Source organism: Oncorhynchus kisutch, linkage group LG6 (assembly GCF_002021735.2).
Source record: "Oncorhynchus kisutch isolate 150728-3 linkage group LG6, Okis_V2, whole genome shotgun sequence".
NCBI classification, from domain to species: Eukaryota; Metazoa; Chordata; class Actinopteri; order Salmoniformes; family Salmonidae; genus Oncorhynchus; species Oncorhynchus kisutch.
In genome coordinates this window covers 64,517,715-64,540,092 of record NC_034179.2, presented here as the reverse complement: position 1 = coordinate 64,540,092, position 22,378 = coordinate 64,517,715, and the positions used below count along the sequence as shown (strand labels likewise).

The 22,378-nt window shown below is 41.7% G+C and overlaps 3 protein-coding genes across 10 annotated transcripts; all 3 read right to left on the bottom strand.

Moving 5' to 3' along the window:
- Positions 1-216: 216 nt before the first annotated feature.
- il2rb (interleukin 2 receptor, beta) lies at positions 217-6,018 on the bottom strand. 6 transcript variants are annotated; one of them, XM_020486306.2, is made up of 10 exons: positions 5,409-6,018; positions 4,310-4,395; positions 4,031-4,151; positions 3,816-3,900; positions 3,472-3,565; positions 3,038-3,174; positions 2,560-2,737; positions 2,206-2,308; positions 1,860-1,932; positions 217-1,244 (listed from the first exon to the last, which is right to left on the bottom strand). In XM_020486306.2, exons 2-10 carry the CDS (start codon positions 4,377-4,379, stop codon positions 540-542), a joined length of 1,566 nt encoding a protein of 521 aa, XP_020341895.1. In that variant the 5' UTR covers positions 4,380-4,395; positions 5,409-6,018; the 3' UTR covers positions 217-539. The 6 variants fall into 6 exon arrangements, with proteins under 6 accessions (XP_020341895.1, XP_031683042.1, XP_020341899.1 ...); XM_031827182.1 differs by having other exon boundaries at positions 4,031-4,165; positions 5,861-5,958; XM_020486310.2 differs by having other exon boundaries at positions 5,861-5,945.
- An 8,700-nt stretch (positions 6,019-14,718) lies between these two features.
- cimip4 (ciliary microtubule inner protein 4) lies at positions 14,719-16,787 on the bottom strand. Of its 2 annotated transcripts, none has more exons than XM_020484644.2 (5): positions 16,705-16,787; positions 15,920-15,975; positions 15,649-15,781; positions 15,368-15,478; positions 14,719-15,089 (listed from the first exon to the last, which is right to left on the bottom strand). In XM_020484644.2, exons 2-5 carry the CDS (start codon positions 15,965-15,967, stop codon positions 15,010-15,012), a joined length of 372 nt encoding a protein of 123 aa, XP_020340233.1. In that variant the 5' UTR covers positions 15,968-15,975; positions 16,705-16,787; the 3' UTR covers positions 14,719-15,009. The 2 variants fall into 2 exon arrangements, with proteins under 2 accessions (XP_020340233.1, XP_020340234.1); XM_020484645.2 differs by lacking the exon at positions 16,705-16,787 and adding an exon at positions 16,482-16,580.
- Positions 16,788-17,093: 306 nt separating this feature from the next.
- Positions 17,094-22,295, bottom strand: LOC109893201 (SUMO-conjugating enzyme UBC9-like). 2 transcript variants are annotated; one of them, XM_031827180.1, is made up of 7 exons: positions 22,144-22,295; positions 20,024-20,109; positions 19,840-19,923; positions 19,536-19,608; positions 18,401-18,510; positions 18,085-18,164; positions 17,094-17,889 (listed from the first exon to the last, which is right to left on the bottom strand). In XM_031827180.1, exons 2-7 carry the CDS (start codon positions 20,087-20,089, stop codon positions 17,826-17,828), a joined length of 477 nt encoding a protein of 158 aa, XP_031683040.1. In that variant the 5' UTR covers positions 20,090-20,109; positions 22,144-22,295; the 3' UTR covers positions 17,094-17,825. The 2 variants fall into 2 exon arrangements, with proteins under 2 accessions (XP_031683040.1, XP_031683041.1); XM_031827181.1 differs by having other exon boundaries at positions 21,916-22,220.
- Between the last annotated feature and the right edge of the window lie 83 nt (positions 22,296-22,378).

The following is a 22,378-nucleotide window of genomic DNA, read 5'->3' as shown; positions in this document are numbered from 1 at the left end:
ACCTATCGATGTTACATTGAACTGGGTGAAATGAATATGAATGACAGTCATCCAATATGCTGTAATAGAAATATGGCCATGCTCATAAAAATAAAACAAATTGTCCTCCCTCATCTGAAACAGAACCGACCGCCACTGATGCACACGCACGCAAACACACAGCAGGACCACTTTCCCACTATCTAAGGCCACAAACACAGGAAGTTTAAGGCTGACCCACTTCTCTTCTGTCAGAGGTTTTATTCAGGTCTTCATACAAACAAGCTGTCAGTGAACACATTTAAAGACAAAAACAACTAGCAGCACTAACTATCTGAGATAAAGTAACAATGCATTGGCAAACCAGCTGCCTCAATAGTAGTACAAGTAATACACAAGATGTATATATAATACAAATAAGCTACATATTTAGAACTCTACAATACTTTCCATGTAAAAAATTATTGGTTTGTACCTGCATTATCAGCCTTGTCATAGTTTGCATGAAGAATCAGTTCAACAGCTAAACTAAAATGCAAATTGAGTGAAAAATGGATTGTTCAAATAGACTTGTTGCTGTAGGTATTCTGCAGCTCTTTAATGGTCAAATAGCCAATACAACTGGGTTCCACTGTCATTGAGGAGGATCTGCCTAGAGCAGCCTCTACTGGCCAGGCATTGTAACTGCCACTAGACGCCATGGCAGAGTTTGACTCAGGATTATGAAGGGGGATTTGGGGGAGACTCAGGGGATGGTGAGGGACTGGGGGGATCCGGGCAGGCAGGGAGACTGGTAAGACAAGAGGGGCAACTGGAACCACATTCCTCTCCTTATCCTTCTTTCCTTCCTCTTCCACCTGGTCCTCCCCCTCTACGCTCTCCATGCCGAAACCAGAGTCTGGGCTCAGGGGCTGGCTCTGCAGCCGACCGATACGCTCCAGGCGCTCATAGGAGGAGGATGTGGTGGAGAGAGAGCTGTGGTCCCCCTGGTAGGTGAAGTAGACGGGGCAAGACTCGTTGAAGAGGCTGCTGGGGTATTTGGTGTAGAAGTAGTCGATGTTGGAGAAGCAGGAGGACTGGCCGCTGCTGTTCCAGCCATCAGAGGGAGTGTTGGGGTCAGAGTGTAGGAGAAAGGCCGCAGTGGTGGAGCTGGTGGAGTCAGTGACGTCCCAGACTTCTGTCCCAGACACCTCCGCGGGGGAGATGTCCTCGCAGGGCTGGGCAGTGATGAAGGACTCTGGAGCAAACAAGGGGCTCAGCCATTTCTGCATGGGGAGGGCCAGAGACACACGTCAGTATCCGCCGCTCTGTACAGTGTCACAGATATTGGTGAAATTGAAAGTTATGCTTATACTTAGGCAAAATGACAAAAGATAAATATGTTACTGCATCTACACTGGCAAGTATCAAGTTTTGAAAGTTGCTGCAAGATCAGTGTGTGCTTGTTCATACGTCTAAAATGAGTGCATGTGTGAGTTTATTGGTGTGTTATTGTGTGCATGTGGTAGAGAGAGCGTGTATGTCTGCATCTAACTTAATGCAAGGAATTCAAAGCAACATAAACCACACCAAGGGGCCTGTGCTCATGACTAATGTTTCCCTTTGGTTTTTACAGTGGCTGGGCACTATCCTTTTACTGGCAACTAAAGAGGCTGTTCCAAACTGTAAGCATCAAATGTAAGTAAGTAGTAAGTCAAGTTAAATAAGGACATAAATGCGGATATATCCACTCAACCAGGTTCCAGAATATTATATTAGGCCGTCCACTAGGTTTTCATATCAAGAAAACATTCACGCCAGTGAATAACGCCACATACACAGAATTTTATTGGTTCAAGAGGATTCAAGTTTAGCAGGAAGTTGGAGTATTTTCCAGGTACCTGAAAGTTTCCACCGTGGACAGAGTTAAGTGGCTGGAAGTACTTGGCGGGATCAGGCACATACTGGTGTTTCCTATAGTGCACCAAAACAACATGGATTTTAATAAGCCATTTTGGGTCTGTCCCAGAATTAACTTGACACTACATACCCAAACAGACCTAAGGTCCTGAACGCAAAATCTGCTTCGTATTGGATTATGTAACCAATGATAAAAATCAAGCCCCTGTCATCAACACGGCACAAGACCAAATTAACTCACTGAGCCAAAGGTTGTAGGTCTCACTCCTGATCTGACCCAACAATACATACATGTACGCATATAATCCACCTTTACGCATTACTCACCTATTATTTGTATGAGTTTTGTAGAAGACCAGCAACATGACAACGATGAGCGTGAAAAACGCACCACTCAACACCAGCCACAAAGTCAGGTCCGGGGACTCCACTGAAACACCAGAGAACGGGAGCACGGTTGGAATGTAGGTCTCAGAAATGCATCTGGATCCATTTAATGCAATTAACATGGGTCGTTAACAGAATTTTTGAGACCAGCAAATGAGTTTTATTCCTATATGGGCCGCATGAACTTCACCATGCACCGACTGTCAGTTTCTCTGGATAGGATAGAGAGTCTTCTGCATGACTGAACATAAAGTAGATGTAAGGTTTTAGTTTGTGGCATGGCATCAAATGTACCAAAGGTTGGCGAGACCTCGTCCTCTGATGTCCAGGAGGCAGTGGTGCTCCACTCACTCCAGTGGCTAGAGGGGGGTTGGGTCGGCTTGACTCTCAACCTGATGTGATGAATCCCACTCTCCTCCACATCCAGCTCTATCCACGGTTCCTGCTTTAGTCTGGTCAAACTCTGGGCCTCCTGACAGAGAGACAGTTAAACAAAAATAAACATAATCACTACAATGCTACAAGACTCTCAAACTATTTAGGCTGAAATCCAGATTTGAGATGAGTGTGTTCAACTCAAATGTACATGCTTTGATGTCTATGGAAGCGAAGATTCCGCCAACAATCACAGCTAAATACTCAGGCGCCGGTATTATGCATGACTACCCACTAATTAGATTCACTATAGCTCATTCATCAGGAATACTGCGTGTTCAGCCAATACCACACACTTTCACACCCACCCACCAAATGGTTTGTCATTCTCACTCACCCCCCATAGCTGGTCTTCCCTCTTCACCTTGACCTGGAACTCATATTCATTGATCTTAATAGATAGCGGACTACCAGCACTCCAAGTGGCATTAGTCCCATTGATGATGACCGGACTACCAGGAGGATGCATCTTAACTGTAAGGAAACAGAGGGAGATGTCAGTCATCTAATAGCATGAAGCGGAAATATAGAGGAGGCGGTTTGGTGAACTACAGTCAGGTGATGGGTAATCTTGTCTGAGACCTGTCATTTAGTAGATGCTTTCCAAAGCAATGTTTACATTGATAGTGGCACATAGATTCAGTATTGAATATGTACCCATGCAAGAATCTAACTCCCAAATGAACCAGTGAAGAAGAACGGCTATTTAGTGAGAGGTTACTCTCGCAGGTACACTAGACAAAAGAGAACACTGAAAAAGTGGACACTCACTGTGGTGGATAGGTTTGTATCTTATGAGCTTTACCGCCTCAGACCCGTCACACTCCACCTTAATGCTGGGGAGGTGCTCGGCTGAACTGAAATACTGTAGAGAAACAGTCAGAAAGCAGATGGCATGTTTATTAAAGTAACAACTCCTTGCATCTGTTCTACATGTGTGAAAATTATCATTTTCACAAGCAGTTATTAAAAATACACTTCACATTATAGATTTAGTTAATTTTGAAAAATAAAATAGGAATCGACAGTGATAGAAAACAATGAAATTGATATGTACAATAACAATTATGGAGAACTACATACTGTATATCATTCTGATATCAGGAAAAACTTACATGGCCCTCAAAGACAATACTGCAGCCTCTGAAAGAATGACCTTGCACCGGCCTATCCAAGGGTTTGAGATCGCAACTACTATTGCTATACAAAACAAAATAAATGAAAAGTAAAACTCTCAATATTACACAGGGATGCATTTATACCTCAAAACACAATGCCGTCATTTTCTGTATTGCAGTAATAATAAAGACAGACAAAAAATATTCCTTACAAAAGATTGCTCTTAAAGTTCTCTTTTGTACCGAGGAGCTGGCAGGCCACGTCTGGATCTACTGCCGAGCTGTTCCACACACATGTGATGTTGTTGATGTAGTCATTCACACAAAACAGTCCTTGGAGGGAAAGCCAGCAAAGGCAAACCAAAAATATTATTGCTGTGCGTTCAATTCAATCAATAAATTGTGTTTCTCCACATGGTGCAAGTACTGTTTGTTTTTCACAGATCTTATCTGAATGAGTAGGCTGAGATTAACATATAGTCACTAGTTACCTTGGAGGTTGTGAGTGAAGCCTGGTGGGACAGAGAGCAGGAACAGCAGGTGAAGCATGGACCACATCATTACCGCCACTGTCTAACTGGAAAACAAAAGACGGCATAGATTAAGAAACTGTCACTTACAGAGTGTTGGCCATTACCACCACTGCTTAAATGTAAAACAAAGATGATGAAAACTATAGATGAAGAGGCTGTTATAACAGAGCATTGGAACACCAGAAACATTTAGACAGTACAAATCCTAACAATTGGATAGAACAGCAGCAAATACATGACACTGGTAAGGGAAGTCCTGACTTGATTGTGTTCAACATTAAAATCTTTCCGTCACAGGCCCAATACCATTATTACCCACTGTCCTCCCCTTTGACAGCAGTACATGAAGAGTTTAAGTAGGCACTTAAAGGCAGCAGCGGAAAACTCCTCTTGAATCGATATCTGTACAGAATACACATTCATCCAGAGACTGCTGAATACTGCATGACCTAATGTTAAACTCTCAATGAGAAAACCTTTTGTACCCTTGTCTCCCCTGAATAGGCTGATGTTCAAGTTTGTTTGCACCAATAGACTGCTAAAAAACTAGGCAGTCTAAACACTATCCTCTTGAGTGCTTGTTAGATTCACCAGGTTGGCCTAGATGTAAAGAACCTGTGTGTGTGTGTAATATATATATATATATACACACACACACACACACACACAATTGATGTATTGTCACACACCAGAAATGTGCAGTGAAATGTGTTGTTTTACAGGGTCAGCCATAGTAATACCAAGCAAATTAGGGTTAAGTGCCTTGCTCAATGACACATCAACAGATTTTTCACCTTGTTGGCTTGGGTATTCAAACTAGCGACCTTCATGGTGGCTCAACACTCTAACCGCTAGGCTACCTGCCGCCCTAAGGATTAGTTTTAAATTACCACATTACAATGATGCGGCTGACACCTAGATGATAACAAGAATGATACAGGGATACTCAATGTTTTTTAAGTTTTTTAAAATAAAATTTAAATCTAAGTTGAATCTTACAAAAAGTAAGTGCTCATGCACATGCAAACAAATTGGTATTCTACCTCGTCAGACTTACCCTCTTAGTCAGGGTCGAAGTGTCAGCACAGTCCTCATTCTGTTCTCCTACTTTCTTTGCTCTGTTTTTACTATTTGACTTTTGCAGATGCTCTCTCCTCTCTGTGTCCTTAGTCTCAGGTAGGTCTGTCTGTCTGTCCCTTTGTGACCGTCTCTCTCTGTGCCTCTAGCGCTCTCTCACTCTGTCTCTCTCTCTTTCTTTCCCTCTCGATTGAAGTGCCCAATGACATTTCATGGTGACACACGTAACCACAACCTCTCGCTAAGGCTGACATTTGCCTGTGTTTTGCAGGAAGCCACACAAAACCCTGAAGATTAAAAAATATATATATATGTATAATTACCATTCTCTACAACAATGTTTATCAACCCTGGTCCTGGGGACCCAAAGGGTCCTGATTAAAAATAAAGGCTTGATGATGAGTTGATTAGTTCAATTAAGTGCATTAGTACCTGGTCCAAAACAAAAATGTGGTAGACCTTCCTAGGACCAGGATTGAGAAACACTTCTCTACCACTCATACTCTACAAGCAAAGCCATTAGGCCCCTGAGACCCTTTATGTGTTAAGGTAAAAATAGTGAATACACCGCATCCTGTTTCAGTCGAGCACCAGTAAAGTAGGCTAGAACAGAGACGCACGTTCACCCTGAAATGTCAGGTGGTTTCACAAATTGCAGCACCAGATTGGCAGAGTAACGCCTAGATCACATCTACAGCATCATTGCATTTTGGTACAACAGAAGTACATTCATTTCCAATGGAACGCTACATTTGCCTTGTAACATTGCGTTGGAGAGGCAGTTGCAGTGCGTTCTGTGTGGTGGATTGGATACGAACTGGAGCTTATGCATCAAACTGTATTCTTAGACAGCTCGACAGAAATTGTAGCAGAAGGTGAACTTTTGTTGAACACATATCCAGATGATGCTGTGTCCCAATTTGCGCACTGACTCTGTCAAGACGTAAGGTGAATACACTACAATTAGACGTGTGTTAAAATATACAAAGGCTTTCCAATATACTGTAGATCCCTCATGAAAGCAAGTCAGGTCACAAAAAGGTTTCAAGCTAGTAGTAAATGGATAGTGGAGTCAAAAGATCCTTGTGAAAGTCAATAAAATGCAGAAGTAGAAATGGCAATAGAAAGATGAACTGAGTTAGTATGACAATGCAAAGGTCATTGGACATCTCATTTTGTAGCCATAGACAGACCTGCTTTTTCCTCATAGATGGGAGTATTTTTTTTCTTCTGTGGTGTCATGCAGCACGATACCCATTCCCTCCATTGTTGGATTTCTATCACATACTTACATATTATGTGACATACAAAACAACATAAGCAAAAGGTAGATAGCTATTTTATGTCACACAGTTACATTAAATGCTTTGTATCAATCAATGTAGTGGAATGAATTTGTATTGAAAATGAAAATGATCCTTTTATCATAGAAACCGATGGAAACCTACTTGTTACAACATTACAAAATGCATGCTGTAGTAGATGCTTAGCCCACTGAGATGAGCAGGTCCTGTGAAGTGTATCTGCATATCTTAACTCATGCTTTATCTTTTGGTACAGGAGGGCATTGTAGAAACACTCTTTATGTGAACGGTTAGAAACAAAGTATTCAACAAACAAAGTGAATTTCAGGCTTATGTCGCAACAACTGCCTGTTTGTTCACAGAACGCGAGTGAATGCGTTGGTTTGGCCATGATGGCACTTTTGACACCCCCAGATATATGGGTTCTGGCTGAGTACTTTTCACTCTGCAGCATAGGTAAAGGGAGGCTTGTAGAAGAGAGGCGGGGGTGGTGTAGGTGACACACACAACGCTTGTTGAAAGGTCAGAGTCCGCTTTGTGGCAGGAAGTTGGCGCTAGGCCTCAATGTTATGTGTAATTTGTGTACAGAGGCAATAAGAAAAACAATCTCCATCTGTAGACCACAGGGGGGGGGGGGGACTGTGGTGTACGATGGGAGGAGGTGAGAACAACGTTTTGTAAAGAGAAGGTGTACTAATCATATCACAACACCTCTGAAGTTTGCTAACTATAGGCCTTTTTGAGGTCTTGCTCGAAAAGTCGGGTGTTAAGGTGCAACATGATATTTTTCAGACTGTTGTCCACCACATGCAAACTATTATTACCTCATGAACACGATAGTGTTCTCCGTTTTGCTCTAGGGTGCCCCCAAGACTCGTCAGAAGATAGCCCGATACCAGTTTAAAAAAGCACCCCCCAAAAAAGGTTAAATATGGGCAAAAAATATGTAATAATTTCCTGATCTTTCTTATATCTCTCAGATATAGGACAAACACACTTACTTTTGATGTATTTTTCAACTATGTATTTGTCCATGTGCTATGTTGTCCATTTGTCCATCTGTTAATTGCATTATCAATGGGCTATTAGCAGTAAGGACAAATTCAATGTTTCATCAAATAATAAGAAATTCAATAAAAAGATACCCAAAGGGCCATAACATTCTAAATCAAAAAGCTAAATGATCATTGGTATGACCATCTTAAAACAATTCCATATGTTAGCTTAGTAGAAAGTGTTTGGTAATTACTATAAGTGGGGCCCAGATTCTATCATTCTAATCAGATTGAAATCATATCCTAAACTCCACAATGAGTCTCATTTGGTGTTCAAACATTTCATTTTAGAAATATTATATAATTGGTAGCCTAATTGGTTTTCTATTTTTAGAATAGAGTGAAAAGTTACGGCTGGGCTAAGACTTTTAATTCAAAGCCACATAATGAAAGTGCTTGTGACACCCACACTTATTGAAACTAAGATACTTTTGTAAATATAGTGTATGTGAACACCCCTTCAAATGAGTGGATTCAGCTATTTCAGCCACACTCATTGCTGACAGGTGTATAAAATCAAGCACACAGCTATGCAATCTCCATCTTCAAAGGGGGAGACACTCTAGACCCAAACTGTTGCAGATATACACTGCTCAAAAAAACTCCAAGTCAATCACACTTCTGTGAAATCAAACTGTCCACTTAGGAAGCAACACTGATTGACAAATTTCACATGCTGTTGTGCAAATGGAATAGACAACAGGTGGAAATTATAGGCAATTAGCAAGACACCCCCAATAAAGGAGTGGTTCTGCAGGTGATAACCACAAAACACTTCTCAGTTCCTATGCTTCCCGGCTGATGTTTTGGTCACTTTTGAATGCTGGCGGTGCTTTCACTCTGGTAGTAGCATGAGACGGAGTCGTCAACCCACACAAGTGGCTCAGGTAGTGCAGCTCATCCAGGATGGCACATCAATACGAGCTGTGGGAAGAAGGTTTGCTGTGTCTGTCAGCGTAGTGTCCAGAGCATGGAGGCGCTACCAGGAGACAGGCCAGTACATCATGAGACGTGGAGGAGGCCGTAGGAAGGCAACAACCCAGCAGCAGGACAGCTACCTCTGTCTTTGTGCAAGGAGGAGCATTGCCAGAGCCCTGCAAAATGACCTCCAGCAGGCCACAAATGTGCATGTGTCTGCTCAAACGGTCAGAAACAGACTCCATGAGGGTGGTATGAGGGCCCGACGTCCACAGGTGGGGGTTGTGCTTACAGCCCAACACCGAGCAGCACGTTTGGCATTTGCCAGAGAACACCAAGATTGGCAAATTCGCCACTGGCACCCTGTGCTCTTCACAGATGAAAGCAGGTTCACACTGAGCACATGTGACAGACGTGACAGAGTCTGGAGACGCCGTGGAGAACGTTCTGCTGCCTGCAACATCCTCCAGCATGACCGGTTTGGCGGTGGGTAAGTCATGGTGCGGGGTGGCATTTCTTTGGGGGACCGCACAGCCCTCCATGTGCTCGCCAGAGGTAGCCTGACTGCCATTAGGTACCGAGATGAGATCCTCAGACCCCTTGTGAGACCATATGCTGGTGCGGTTGGCCCTGGGTTCCTCCTAATGCAAGACAATGCTAGACCTCATGTGGCTGGAGTGTGTCAGCAGTTCCTGCAAGAGGAAGGCATTGATGCTATGGACTGGCCCGCCCGTTCCCCAGACCTGAATCCAATTGAGCACATCTGGGACATCATGTCTCGCTCCATCCACCAACGCCACGTTGCACCACAGACTGTCCAGGAGTTGGCGGATGCTTTAGGCCAGGTCTGTGAGGGGATCCCTCAGGAGACCATCCGCCACCTCATCAGGAGCATGCCCAGGCGTTGTAGGGAGGTCATACAGGCACGTGGAGGCCAAACACACTACTGAGCCTCATTTTGACTTGTTTTAAGGACATTGCATCAAAGTTGGATCAGCCTGTAGTGTGGTTTTCCACTTTAATTTTGAGTTTGACTCCAAATTCAGACCTCCATGGGTTGATCAATTTGATTTCCATTGATGATTTTTGTGTGATTTTGTTGTCAGCACATTCAACTATGTAAAGAAAAAAGTATTTAATAAGAATATTTCATTCATTCAGATCTAGGATGTGTTATTTTAGTGTTCCCTTTATTTTTTTGAGCAGTGTATATCTATCCTACCCTGCCTTTCTAAAGTCTTCGAAAGCCAAGTTAACAAACAGATCACCGACCATTTCGAATCCCACCGTACCTTTTCCGCTATGCAATCTGATTTCCGAGCTGGTCATGGGTGCACCTCAGCCAAGCTTAAGGTCCTAAACGATATCATAACCGCCATCGATAAAAGACAATACTGTGCAGCAGTCTTCATCGACCTGGCCAAGGCTTTCGACTCTGTCAATCACCACATTCTTATCAACAGACTCAACAGCCTTCGTTTCTCAAATGACTGCCTCGCCTGGCTCACCAACTACTTCTCAGATAGTGTTCAGTGTGTCAAATCGGAGGGCCTGTTGTCCGGATCTCTGGCAGTCTATAGGGGTACCACAGGGTTCAATTCTCGGGCCGACTATTTTCTCTGTATATATATATATAATATATATATCAATGATGTCGCTCTTGCTGCTGGTGATTCTCTGATCCACCTCTACACAGACGACACCATTCTGTATACCTCTGGCCCTTCTTTGGACAATGTGTTAACAAACCTCCAGACGAGCTTCAATGCCATACAACACGCCTTCTGTGGCCTGCAACTACTCTTAAAAGCAAGTAAAACTAAATGCATCCTCTTCAACCGATCGCTGCCCGCACCCATCTAGCATCAGTACTCTGGACGGTTCTGACTTAGAATATGTGGTCAACTACAAATACCTAGGCGTCTGGTTAAACTGTAAACTCTCCTTCCAGACTCGCATTAAGCCTCTCCAATCCAAAATTAAATCTAGAATCGGCTTCCTATTTCATAACAGAGCATCCTTCACTCATGCTGCCAAACACACCCTCGTAAAACTGACTATCCTACCGATCCTTGGCTTCGGTGATGTCATTTACAAAATAGCCTCCAACACTCTACTCAGCAAATTGGATGCAGTCTATCACAGTGCCATCCGTTTTGTCACCAAAGTCTGATATACTACCCACCACTGCGACCTGTATGCTCTTGTTGGCTGGCCCACGCTTCATATTCGTCGCCAAACCCACTGGCTCCAGGTCAACTATAAGTCTTTGCTAGGTAAAGCCCCGCCTCATCTCAGCTCACTGATCACCATAGCAGCACCCTCCCCTAGCACGTGCTCCAGCAGGTATATTTCACTGGTGATTCCCAAAGCCAACTCCTCCTTTGGACGCCCTTCCTTCCAGTTCTCTGCTGCCAATGACTGGAACGAATTTCAAAAATCACTGAAGCTGGAGTATATCTCCCTCACTAACTTTAAGCATCAGCTGTCAGGGCAGCTTACTGATTGCCCCTGTACACAGCCCATCTGTAAAAAGCCCACCCAACTACCTCATCCCCATATTGTTATTTTTTGTTCCTTTGCACCCCAGTATCGCTACTTGCACCTTCATCTTCTGCACATCTATCACTCCAGCGTTAACGCTAAATTGTAATTATTTTGTCACTATGGTCCATTTATTGCCTTACCTCCATAATCTTACTACATTTGCACACACTGTATATAGATTTTTCTATATGTTATTGACTGTACGTTTCTATATCATGTGTAACTTTGTGTTCTTTGTGTCACACTGCTTTGCTTCATCTTGGCCAGGTCGCAGTTGCACCATAGTACCCTCAAAGCTCATCACTAAGCTAAGGATCCTGGGACTAAACACCTCCCTCTGAAACTGGATCCTGGACTTCCTGACGGGCTCCCCCAGGTGGTGAGGGTAGGTAGCAACACATCTGCCACGCTGATCCTCACGACTGGAGCTCCCCAGGGGTGCGTGCTCAGTTCCCTCCTGTACTCCCTGTTCACCCACGACTGCAAGGCCAGGCACAACTCCAACACCATCATTAAGTTTGCAGACGACACAACAGTGGTAGGCCTGATCACCAACAACAATTAGAGACCTGGCCCGGGTGATGCCAGAATAACAACCTCAACGTAACCAAGACTAAGGAGATGATTGTGGATTACAGGAAAAGGAGGACTGAGCACGCCCCTATTCTCATCGACGGGGCTGTAGTGGAGCAGGTTGAGAGCTTCAAGTTCCTTGGTGTCCGCATCACCAACAAACTAGAATGGTCCAAACACACCAAGACCGTTGTGAAGAGGACACGACAAAGCCTATTCCCCCTCAGGAAACTAAAATGATTTGGCATGGGTACTGAGATCCTCAAAAGGTTCTACAGCTGCAACATCGAGAGCATTCTGACAGGTTGCATCACTGCCTGGTACGGCAATTGCTCGGTCCTCGACCGCAAGGCACTACAGAGGGTAGTGCGTACAGCACAGTACATCACTGGGGCAAAGCTGCCTGCCATCCAGGACCTCTACACGAGGCGGAGTCAGAGGAAGGCCCTAAAAATTGTCAAAGACCCCAGCCACACCAGTCATAGACTGTTCTCTCTACCACCGCATGGTAAGCGGTACCGGAGTGCCAAGTCTAGGACAAAAAGGCTTCTCAACAGTTTTTACCCCCAAGCCATAAGACTGCTGAATAGGTAATCAAATGGCTACCCGGAATATCTGCATCTGTTCATCATATATGCATAGTCACTTTAACCATATCTACATGTACATACTATCTCAATCAGTCTGACTAACCGGTATCTGTGTGTAGCCTCGCTCCTGTTTTTCACGGTCTTTTTACTGTTGTTTTTATTTCTTTACTTACCTATGGTTCACCTAATACATTTTTTGCACTATTGATTAGAGCCTGTAAGTAAGCATTTCACTGTAAGGTCTACACACCTGTTGTATTCGGCGCACGTGACAAATAAACTTTGGTTTGTAAATGAGAGCTTGTTCTCAACTGGCCTCAACTTGCCTTCACCTTAAGTAAAGGTGAAACAAAAAATATACAAAAAAATAAACAAACATTGGCAGTAAAATGGCCTAACTGAAGAGCTCAGTGACTTTCAACGTGGCACCGTCACAGGATGCCACCTTTCCAACAAGTCAGTTTGTAAAATATCTGCCCTGCTAATGCTGTTCCGGTCAACTGTAAGTGCAGTTAATGTGAAGTGGAAACGTCTAGGAGCAACAACAGCTCAGCCACGAAGTGGTAGGCCACATAAGCTCATAGAATGGGATCGCCGTGTGCTGAAGTGCGTAGCACGTAAATATAGTTTGTCCTCGGTTGCCACTCACTACCGAGTTCCAAACTGCCTCTGGAAGCAACGTCAGCACAATAACTGTTCTTCGGGAGCTTCATGAAATGGGTTTACATAGCCAAGCGCCGCACAGAAGCCTAAGATCACCATGCTCAATTCCAAGCGTCGGCTGGAGTGGTGTAAAGCTTGCAGGTATTGGACTCTGGAGCAGTGGAAACACAATCTCTGGAGTAATGAATCACACTTCACCATCTGGCAATCCTTTGGACAAATCTAGGTTTGGCGGTACAGGGAGAATGCTACCTACCCCAATGCATAGCACCAACTGTAAAGTTTGGCGGATGAGGAATAATGATCTGGGGCTGTTTTTCATAGTTTGGGCTAAGCCCCTTAGTTCCAGTGAAAGGAAATCTTAATGCTACAGCATACAATGACATTCTAGAGAATTATGTGATTTACAACTTTGTGGCAACAGTTGGGGGAAGGCCCTTTCCTGTTTCAGCATGACAATGCCCCCCGTGCACAAAGCGAGGACCATACAGAAATGGTTTGTCGAGGTTGGTGTGGAAGAACTTGACAGGCCTGCACAGAGCCCTGACCTCAAACCCATCAAACACCTTTGGGAGGAATTGGAACACCGACTGCGAGCCAGGCCTAATTACCCAACATCAGTGCCCTACCTCACGAATGCTCTTGAGGCTGAATGAAAGAAAGACCCTGCAGCAATGTTCCAACATCTAGTGAAAATCCTTCGCAGAAGAGTGGCTGTTATAGCAGCAAAGGGGGGACCAATTCCATATTAATGGCCATGAATTTGGAATTTCCCTAATTTGACACCACAGTCAAGAAATATGTAAGAGTAACATGACGCACAAAACCCCCCACTAAATGTCAGCAGGAGAAAGGGGAACATGATCTTTTGAGATGAATTATTAACAACATCTCAGTATTCCTTCAACTCGGCTCAGTATGACAGTTTATGTCTTATTGTTGGGTGAGTAAAGTGAATCAGTATAACTTCAAAAAACACCTTTTATCCTCTAAAGCCCCAGTATGGATAGTCTCTATAGCCTCTAGACCGAACACGACAACAAAGATAGAGATGAGGTTGTGACAAAGACAGTTTCTGTGGTTTTTCGTTGAAACCACGTCAGTGATGCTGCCACTTTGCATTAGTCTGCTACTTCTTCATGGTAAAAAGACATCCGACACAAAAATCCCCTCCAACCGTTCATCCTTTGAGCATTTTCATTCTTTTCTGTTTCATTCATTCCATCAGTTCTTATTCTTGTCATTTCAGCAACTTCATTGATAATAAGGTCAGGGGGATTACAGCTACTTACATGTACATTTTAGACTTGTGCACAGATTAAGTAAACATTTTCTTCAATATTACTTCAAAAAGTACTTGAAAAATACTTCAAAGCAGCTACTACAACTTTCCAACCTAAAAATAACATTGGTTGATGTGGTAACCACCTAATTGTGGTTTATGTCATCTTCTTCTGTTGGTAAAACTGAATTTACATTTTACCGTTTCATCTGAATATCGATAGAAACTGGATTAGATTACTGGTTTAACAATATAATCACTTTCAGTGAGTTTCAGTACTATGAGTAGATTTTTTGATGACAGCTATTAATACATCCCCTCAGAAGTAAATGAGCCCTACAATACACAGAACATCAGGTGAAGGTGAAGGATGCTGTTCTGCTTTTATTGCGGCAAAAGAGAGATCATGAACTTGTGTCTACATACAAAGTTGTTTTAGCATGGGTTGGTTTTTTTACGTTTTGAGAGTTTGTGGCAATGGTTGTGTGTGTGTGCATGTGCAAGTGTGTGCATGTGTACATGACCTAGTGTACCAGAAAGGGTTTGTAAGGGCTTGCATGTAGATATATGTGTAAAAAGAGGTGTAAATTATGTGGAAGGTGCATAGGGGGCTGCGGTGAGGGTGTGAAATGGCCACTGCATCATGGCCTCATTTAGACCCTTTGTTCTCCATTTCCTTTAGCGTCTTGTTCAACTTCTGATTCACAATGTTTCTTTCTGTCCATCTCACTATGAAAGAACAAATAAAAGGAAGGAGAATGAAAAGAGAGTTTGAGTATAAGTAGATGTAGCAAGGATAGGTCGTCATATCATTGGTAGTAGTAATCAAATAAGTGGTGTTTATTTTTAGCTTATTAGCTTTTTATCTAGCTATTATCTAACTTATTATCAAAGCATTTTATGAATAATCTAGCACTATTTGTATTCATAGTACTACTAGGAGCGGTAGTAGTAGTGGTAGTAATAGTTGATATAGCAATAAGTGGCATTAGCAGCAGGTCACCCACCCATGTCATCAGTCCTGCGGCCGTACCAACACTGGGGGTCTGTAGGAGGGGCAGGCAAGGGGTGAACGATGTATGAGTCTTTTACCAGGGACTTCCACACCAGAGGAGCTCCTGGGAAGAATAGAATAGAAACATGGACAGGAAAAGAAAAGAACATGAGCATTAGACAGAGGAACAGTAATCCTTGACTGTATATGTCACAGATAATTCTGTCACAGATAATTCACTTTGGTATCATACTGAATCAGGGATGCCCAACAGTGACCTGGTGCAACACTGACCTGGAAAGATGTTGGTGCGCAGACAGTGTCCCAGGCTGTGGTAGGAGCAGTGGGGAGGGACGAAGGCTGACTCTGTGTCAGTATAGTGAGGCAGAAAGAGAGAAGGAACCTCGGGGCATGCTAAAACTCTCACCTTCAACACACAAACACATGCAGACACACACAGTTGCAAAAACATAGTTGAGAGCTCTGTAGTGTACATAGGTTGTTGTGGAATACCAAATTTTGGTATTTAAACTGAATTATTCCATCCCTCTCCTACGCTACTGACCTGCGGCATGTCTCCAACTATTGTCTCCGGCTGGCCGGTGGAGGTCATTGCCTTGACTAACAAACAAGAGGCGAAGAGGATTCTAGGTAATGTAAGCCGAGAACTGAACTAAAGAATGCACTGCCTGACCACAAATGTTCTTGTTGTTGGTACAGTCCTGTAGGTTTCCCATGTCAACATTCACTGTCCAGTGTTCCATCAAAAGATGCAGCATTATAAGATCCTTTATAATAATTCTGATGCACAAACATTTAGGAAACCATGAGTCATAAATCAACATCTGCTAATAGAGATTAAAAATGTACTTTTCTCAATTTATAGTAACTGTTTGACAGAGTATTGGCTTTCAAAAGGACTATTTGCCACTGAAAAGGTTCATTTAAACCCAACAGAGAATTATATTGTGCTGCCCTCCCGCGGATAAGATTACTTCTGCAGTTGACAGGTGCGTCTACTTTCAAAATCGATCATTTATACAATACAGTAACGCTGAAGGACTAGGCCTTATGTTACAGTGTGTCCGCATTAGCGTTCAAATGAAATAGTATTAATAAAATCTTACCCTCATTAGGACATAGCCTAAACCAAAGCTCAAACTGAACCAAACCGGAAAAATGTGACAACCTTATTTTCCTGACATGAATACATTGTAGCTTGGACAGGTGGGCTTCGAGAACAATCGTTGGCGCGTTTAATTATCACGTGCCAGGTGCATGGAATAGAATTCCCGAAAGTGAAAATTACATTTTACATTATTTTATTAAAGTTAGCCTAAATATACTTACATCTCTGCTACGATTCAGAGCCTCAGTCACTGTGTATTTTTGCGATCCTGCAGCTAACCTTACCTCAATAAATTAGAGTTTTCTGAACACCACTCATCGTCCAATCAGCGTGAAGAGTAACACGTTATCTGGATAATGATGTAACAATTATACTAAAAGACGCTCCGATACAGTAGAGCGCTTTACCTGAAATTTGAACTCCATATTCAGAGCTAAAGGTCATTCAGTTATTCAATATAACACCACCACAGGGAAATAAAGTTTATACCTTAATCCCTCATAACAGTTCAAATAAAGTCTACCTACTAAATACTAATATTCTGTACATTTACCACACACAGACAATAAAAAATTTAACTATCAAAGAAAAAAGGACAAAGGACAAACAGTTTTGTATTTCCCATTCAATTAACTTTATTTCACAATTCTTACATTTAAAATGTGTTCATTACTTTTTAATACCACACACAAATATCAACTTGCTAAAACAATAGAAAAAAACATAAGATCCATATGGACCTACATATTTATATTATGTACATACACTCAAGTCTTTGGAGGTAAACCTCTTCAGCTCTCTATGCAGCACACTCTCAGCTCTGACATCCATCTTATTAAAGAGACATCCCAATAAAAATCTACAATTAAATTCAATGTGATCAGACATTTCAAAAAATAAGGCTCACTTATGTTTGGGTGATTTTCTGTCTGCATTTTGGGGGGTAATTTATTTAAGTACAGATTGTTTCAAAATGATGCATCAGACACTACAATTCGAAATTATTTGCTATTAAATAAGTGATATTTGTTAAGACTAAATATCAGGCAAAGTAGCTTCCTGATTTACAGATCACAAATGCAAATGGCGTCTTATTAAATTATATGAAAGTGTTTTATGCATGTGATTTAAGCATGCTTTAGAAGTGAACTAGGCAAAAAGAAATTTGGACAAAAATAATAATTTTTTGTTTTGTTTTAAAATGGCTCTCATGTAGGCTACATTACATTTTTCTCATGTGAAGAAGAACATATCAAATTGTAGATTGATCATTGGATTGGTCCTCTAAGTGCTGCTTGCTGTTCAGTACCCAGATGTTGTATCAGGCTTCTCAGGCTGAGCTTTATGTGGGGGCAAACTTCTTGGCCTGCGCTCTCACCCTCTTCTCATAGTCCATTCTGTTCTGACTAAAAGAGGAAACAAAGGGGGATTAGTCTATTATAAAATTGAGTATCACTCAACAAAGCTATACTTTTCAGTTTAACGAAGTGGGATTGTGTATGTTTGCAAGTGTCTTATAAAGCACACTAAGAGCCCCTTTGCCTGAATCAATTATACAGTACAACGTTCAAAAAGAGAAAAGTATCTCAACCGAAACTCACCAGTAAATTGTGTAGGCTTCTGCTTGTGCTGGGTCTTGGATGTTGGGTTCATTGAGAAGCTCTTGGATACCCAACAGGATCTGTGAATACAAAACAGATGAAGTCAGTTTTTAGAATGGATTGAAATACAAAACAATGTAGATGAGAAGACAATCACTCGACCAGGTAATACCATGCATTGATCCACATAAAATATACAGTCATTTGATGCCTGTTGAGCAATGTCGTACATTCCTCCAAACCGGTGAAATCACTGATGCCTCTCCCATTCTTTATGTCTTTATGTATTTGTGTGTGCATGTGTGTGTGTATGTGCCTGTTTGATGGTGATGGCTGGCCTCCAGTCCTTCTCCTCCTCCAGGATGGAAAGACACACCGTGCCAGATGGGTAGACATTGGGGTGGAAAATGGGCGGCTCAAACTTGCCTGAGAGGATATAGAATAGATGATTTCTATTAAAAAGTATTTCTGTTGACTTCCTTATCATCGATATCAAAAATGACTAGGGCCTCTGTCATTGCCAACAAAGGGTATATAAAAGTATTGACGAAACTTTTGTTATTGACCAAATACTTATTTTCCACCATAATTTGCAAATAAATTCATTAAAAATCCTAATTTTGTCTGTCATAGTTGAAGTGTACCTATGATGAAAATTACAGGCCTCTCATCTTTTTAAGTGGGAGAACTTGCACAATTGGTGGCTGACTAAATACTTTTTTGCCCCACTGTATATACAGTATGAGAGTAGCAGCTCAAGCAGGCAGCGGCGAGGGCACCTGCGGTGTGAACAGGGAGGGGAGAGAGAGTTTACCAGCGTGAGTCGACTTGGTTGCTAACTTATTGCTAGTTATTTATCACCTCATCTGATTACATAGTACCTGTTTTGACTGCATCAAAATAAGAGAAACATGTTAAGTAAGCTAGCTAACGTTAGCTTGGCTAATTGAGACTAAATAACTGTGCTTTCTCCCCTTACAACTATTCAGATTATTAAGTACCAGCCTACCTGTTGGCTCTTGGTGTTGTAGCCGGTACTTCTCATTTAACCTTTAGTTCTGTAATTTTAATTCCATCTCCCACTGATTAGCCTAAATATCTCCTAATAACTTGCCACACGGAGGCTCTAGATCTATTGGTCAACAACAACAACAAACTACACGCGTCACTCTCCTGAAAGCAAGAGCAGCATGATACAACAACACACACACACCCCCCCCCCCGCGCAGGGAGCACGATGTAGACCATCTGAATTCACAACTCATTTTATGCATTTTTCTTATAACAGAAGCCCCCCCCAACCCCCAAATGGCTGTTTAAATGTTAAGAATATTTTTTTCCCATTTGTCACTTCCCTATGTAATGATCTTATCTATCAACCAACAAATGGAAATATATCAGACAGTGACATCAACACCTTCCTATTGAGGTAATCATGCAGGATTACTCACATTTTGGCGGCGAGGAAGGATAGTCATCTTTGAACAGCATTCTGAGTTTGTATTGGCCTCCCTCCCACAGTGTCTAGAGAATTGAAGAATATAGTCATTACATCCATTAATTGTTCCAGCTCACGAGGGAGTGCCTACACACTATAAAAAACACCTTTAACTGAGAACACATCAGTTTACATTTGTGTTGGCCATTTTTTTATGTACGATAAGAAAGACTATGATATCTGTTTACTCATTCTGACTGCTAGTGATTGTTGGATCTTGTTAGAATAAAAACTACAGAATGTGAAAGTTGACATACCCCCTTCTTCCCTGGAATGGCGCATTCCCAGTTCATAAGGTTCATAGTGCCATCAGGATTTTTGGTAGGCACAGCAACAAAACCCTGAGAGAGAAAGGGAGGAAATATGTTTTGAGGAACAAGCTTGCCTTCTGCAAATCATCATAACAAGTTTATTTTCATTGTTTGTATGGTAGCTCCTCACAAATGGGTGGTCTTTCCTCCATGCTTTGCGCTCCTGTGACAGTCTACTAAGAGCGATACCAGACATTTCTACTCATTAACACAGTCCTGTGGGGAGACATAAAAACACTGAATTAACATGGCTAGACACATCCTTGTTCTCTAGTGGTTTTGCTAACTAACATTTTTATTAGAAATGTCCAGATATACGATAGTTGGGTTAAGGGTTGGGGAGTAATTGATAACATGTAATCAGTTACATGTAAAACTATTACAAAAAAACCTCACTGGTTACAATCAGTTACAATACAAGCAAAAAATATAGTAATCGGATTACAGATACATTTGAAAAACGATTTGATTTGAACTAGATGAAAAAATATATTATATTATAACTCCTTGGTTTTCTCAATGACATTCAATTCAGTTTTAGTTTGTTCCACCTGAACGTGTCTGACCACAAGTCAGAGACCACTATGACACACCAAATGTGTTTGATGGATTATTTTTGTCTTCTTCTAATGTCTCAGATTACATTACTGAGTCTGGGTTATCCAAAAGTTACTTTACTGATCACAATTTTGGACAGGAAACTAGTAACACACAGATTACATTTAGAATGTGCCCGGCAGGTAGCCTTGTGGTTAAGAGCCTTGGAACAGTAACCGAAATGTTGCTGGTTCAAATCCCTGAGCAGACTAGGTGAAAAAATAAACTGTCAATGTGCCCTTGGGCAAGACACTTAACACCAATTGCTTGTGTAGATCACTCTGGATAAGAGCATCTGAAAATGACTAAAATGTAAGTGTAAAATGTTGACTTGCCATATTACTCATGAAAACTTCATGTCATAAGAATCATGAGTTAACTTGAAAGCTAATCTTCACTAGCTATACAAAATGTCCCTTATTAATTTAAGATAGAAATGAAGTGGATGCTGCATTGGCCATATACCACAAACCCCAGAGGTGCCTTATTGCTATTATAAACTGTCATACCAATCAGCCAATCAACATTCAGGGTTCGAACCACCCACTTTATAACTAAATGTCTACAACGTTGAATACTCGTTTCTGATTGGCTTGAAGGGTATTCTAGAGCGTGTAATATTTCCCTAAATTGCATGGTAGAATTAAACGAGTATTTCAATCTTACATGTTCTATTTTAGAGCTGCATTTGAAAGCAAAAGTCGAATTGAAAACATTATTGGCATTGTTGAATTCGATTTCCATATTAGCAAGCTAAGACTAATGGTTAGGTTAGCTAAACTAGCAAATATGTTTGTTTGGTTACCAAGGCAACTACTGCAGCTATGAAGTAAACTTGCTAACTACTTCAGTGGTGTTGAACACATTTCTACCTGCGAATGTGTCCATTTATAGCCATGGTATAAAAGGGATAAATCAACTAGGAGCTCTATGCGTTCTGTGGAAAATAATGCAACTCCGTGGAAGGTTACTTCCACGCCGCGCAACACACATTCCCACTTTGACTCTGTACCGATACCCTCTGTATGTAGCCTCGCTGTTGTTATTTTACTGCTGCATTTTAATTATTTTTTTACTGCTGCATTAATTACTTTTATTTTCTATGTTTTACTTAACTTCTTAAAGTATTGTTGGTTAATGGCGTGTAACTAAGCATTTCACTGTAAGGTCTACACCGGTTGTATTCGGCGCATGTGTCAAATACAATTTGATTTGTTCATTATTTTCCATAGGACGCATAGCCCCTAGTTGATTATCCCTTACATATGGCTCTGGTTATTGATATTGTCAGTAGCTAGCTACCCTGCTAGCAGTCTAATTAGCAACAAATCATCAAACTAGCCAACCAACTTACATCCACCCACCTGTAAGCCTAGTTTGCTAATAAAATGACGTTCGTTTACAGGTAAATTGTTAGTTACTTACCTTACAATTCAAGTGATACTGTCTAGATGGCGTTCGCTTGTTGGTGCTTGCTAACGTTAGCTAGCTAAAATTAGCTAGGGGGTGGCTAAAAACAATGAGCTGCGTCGCCTATTTTTTTTTACTATCAAAACTAGCTAAAGCTGCTTACTAATGACGATACTTTCGTGCTAATAATTTGACCAAGTTAATTCCCCTGACATAAATCGATAGATTGAGAGATTTCCTTACCTGTTACCGCATATGTGAATACCTGAACGATAGCATTCAGCTAGTTAGCTCGCTAAAGATAGAGGACCTCAATTTGTTTATCTCGACATAACCCACAGGCACTTCACAGGGCACCTTTGATGGACTTTCTTTTCGGCCATCTTTGGTGTGGCTTCATCTGGTGTTGTACAATTTTCTTTTAGTTATATTATATATCGAAGCTTTTTATCAGTGGTCACCAACCTTTTGAAAGCCA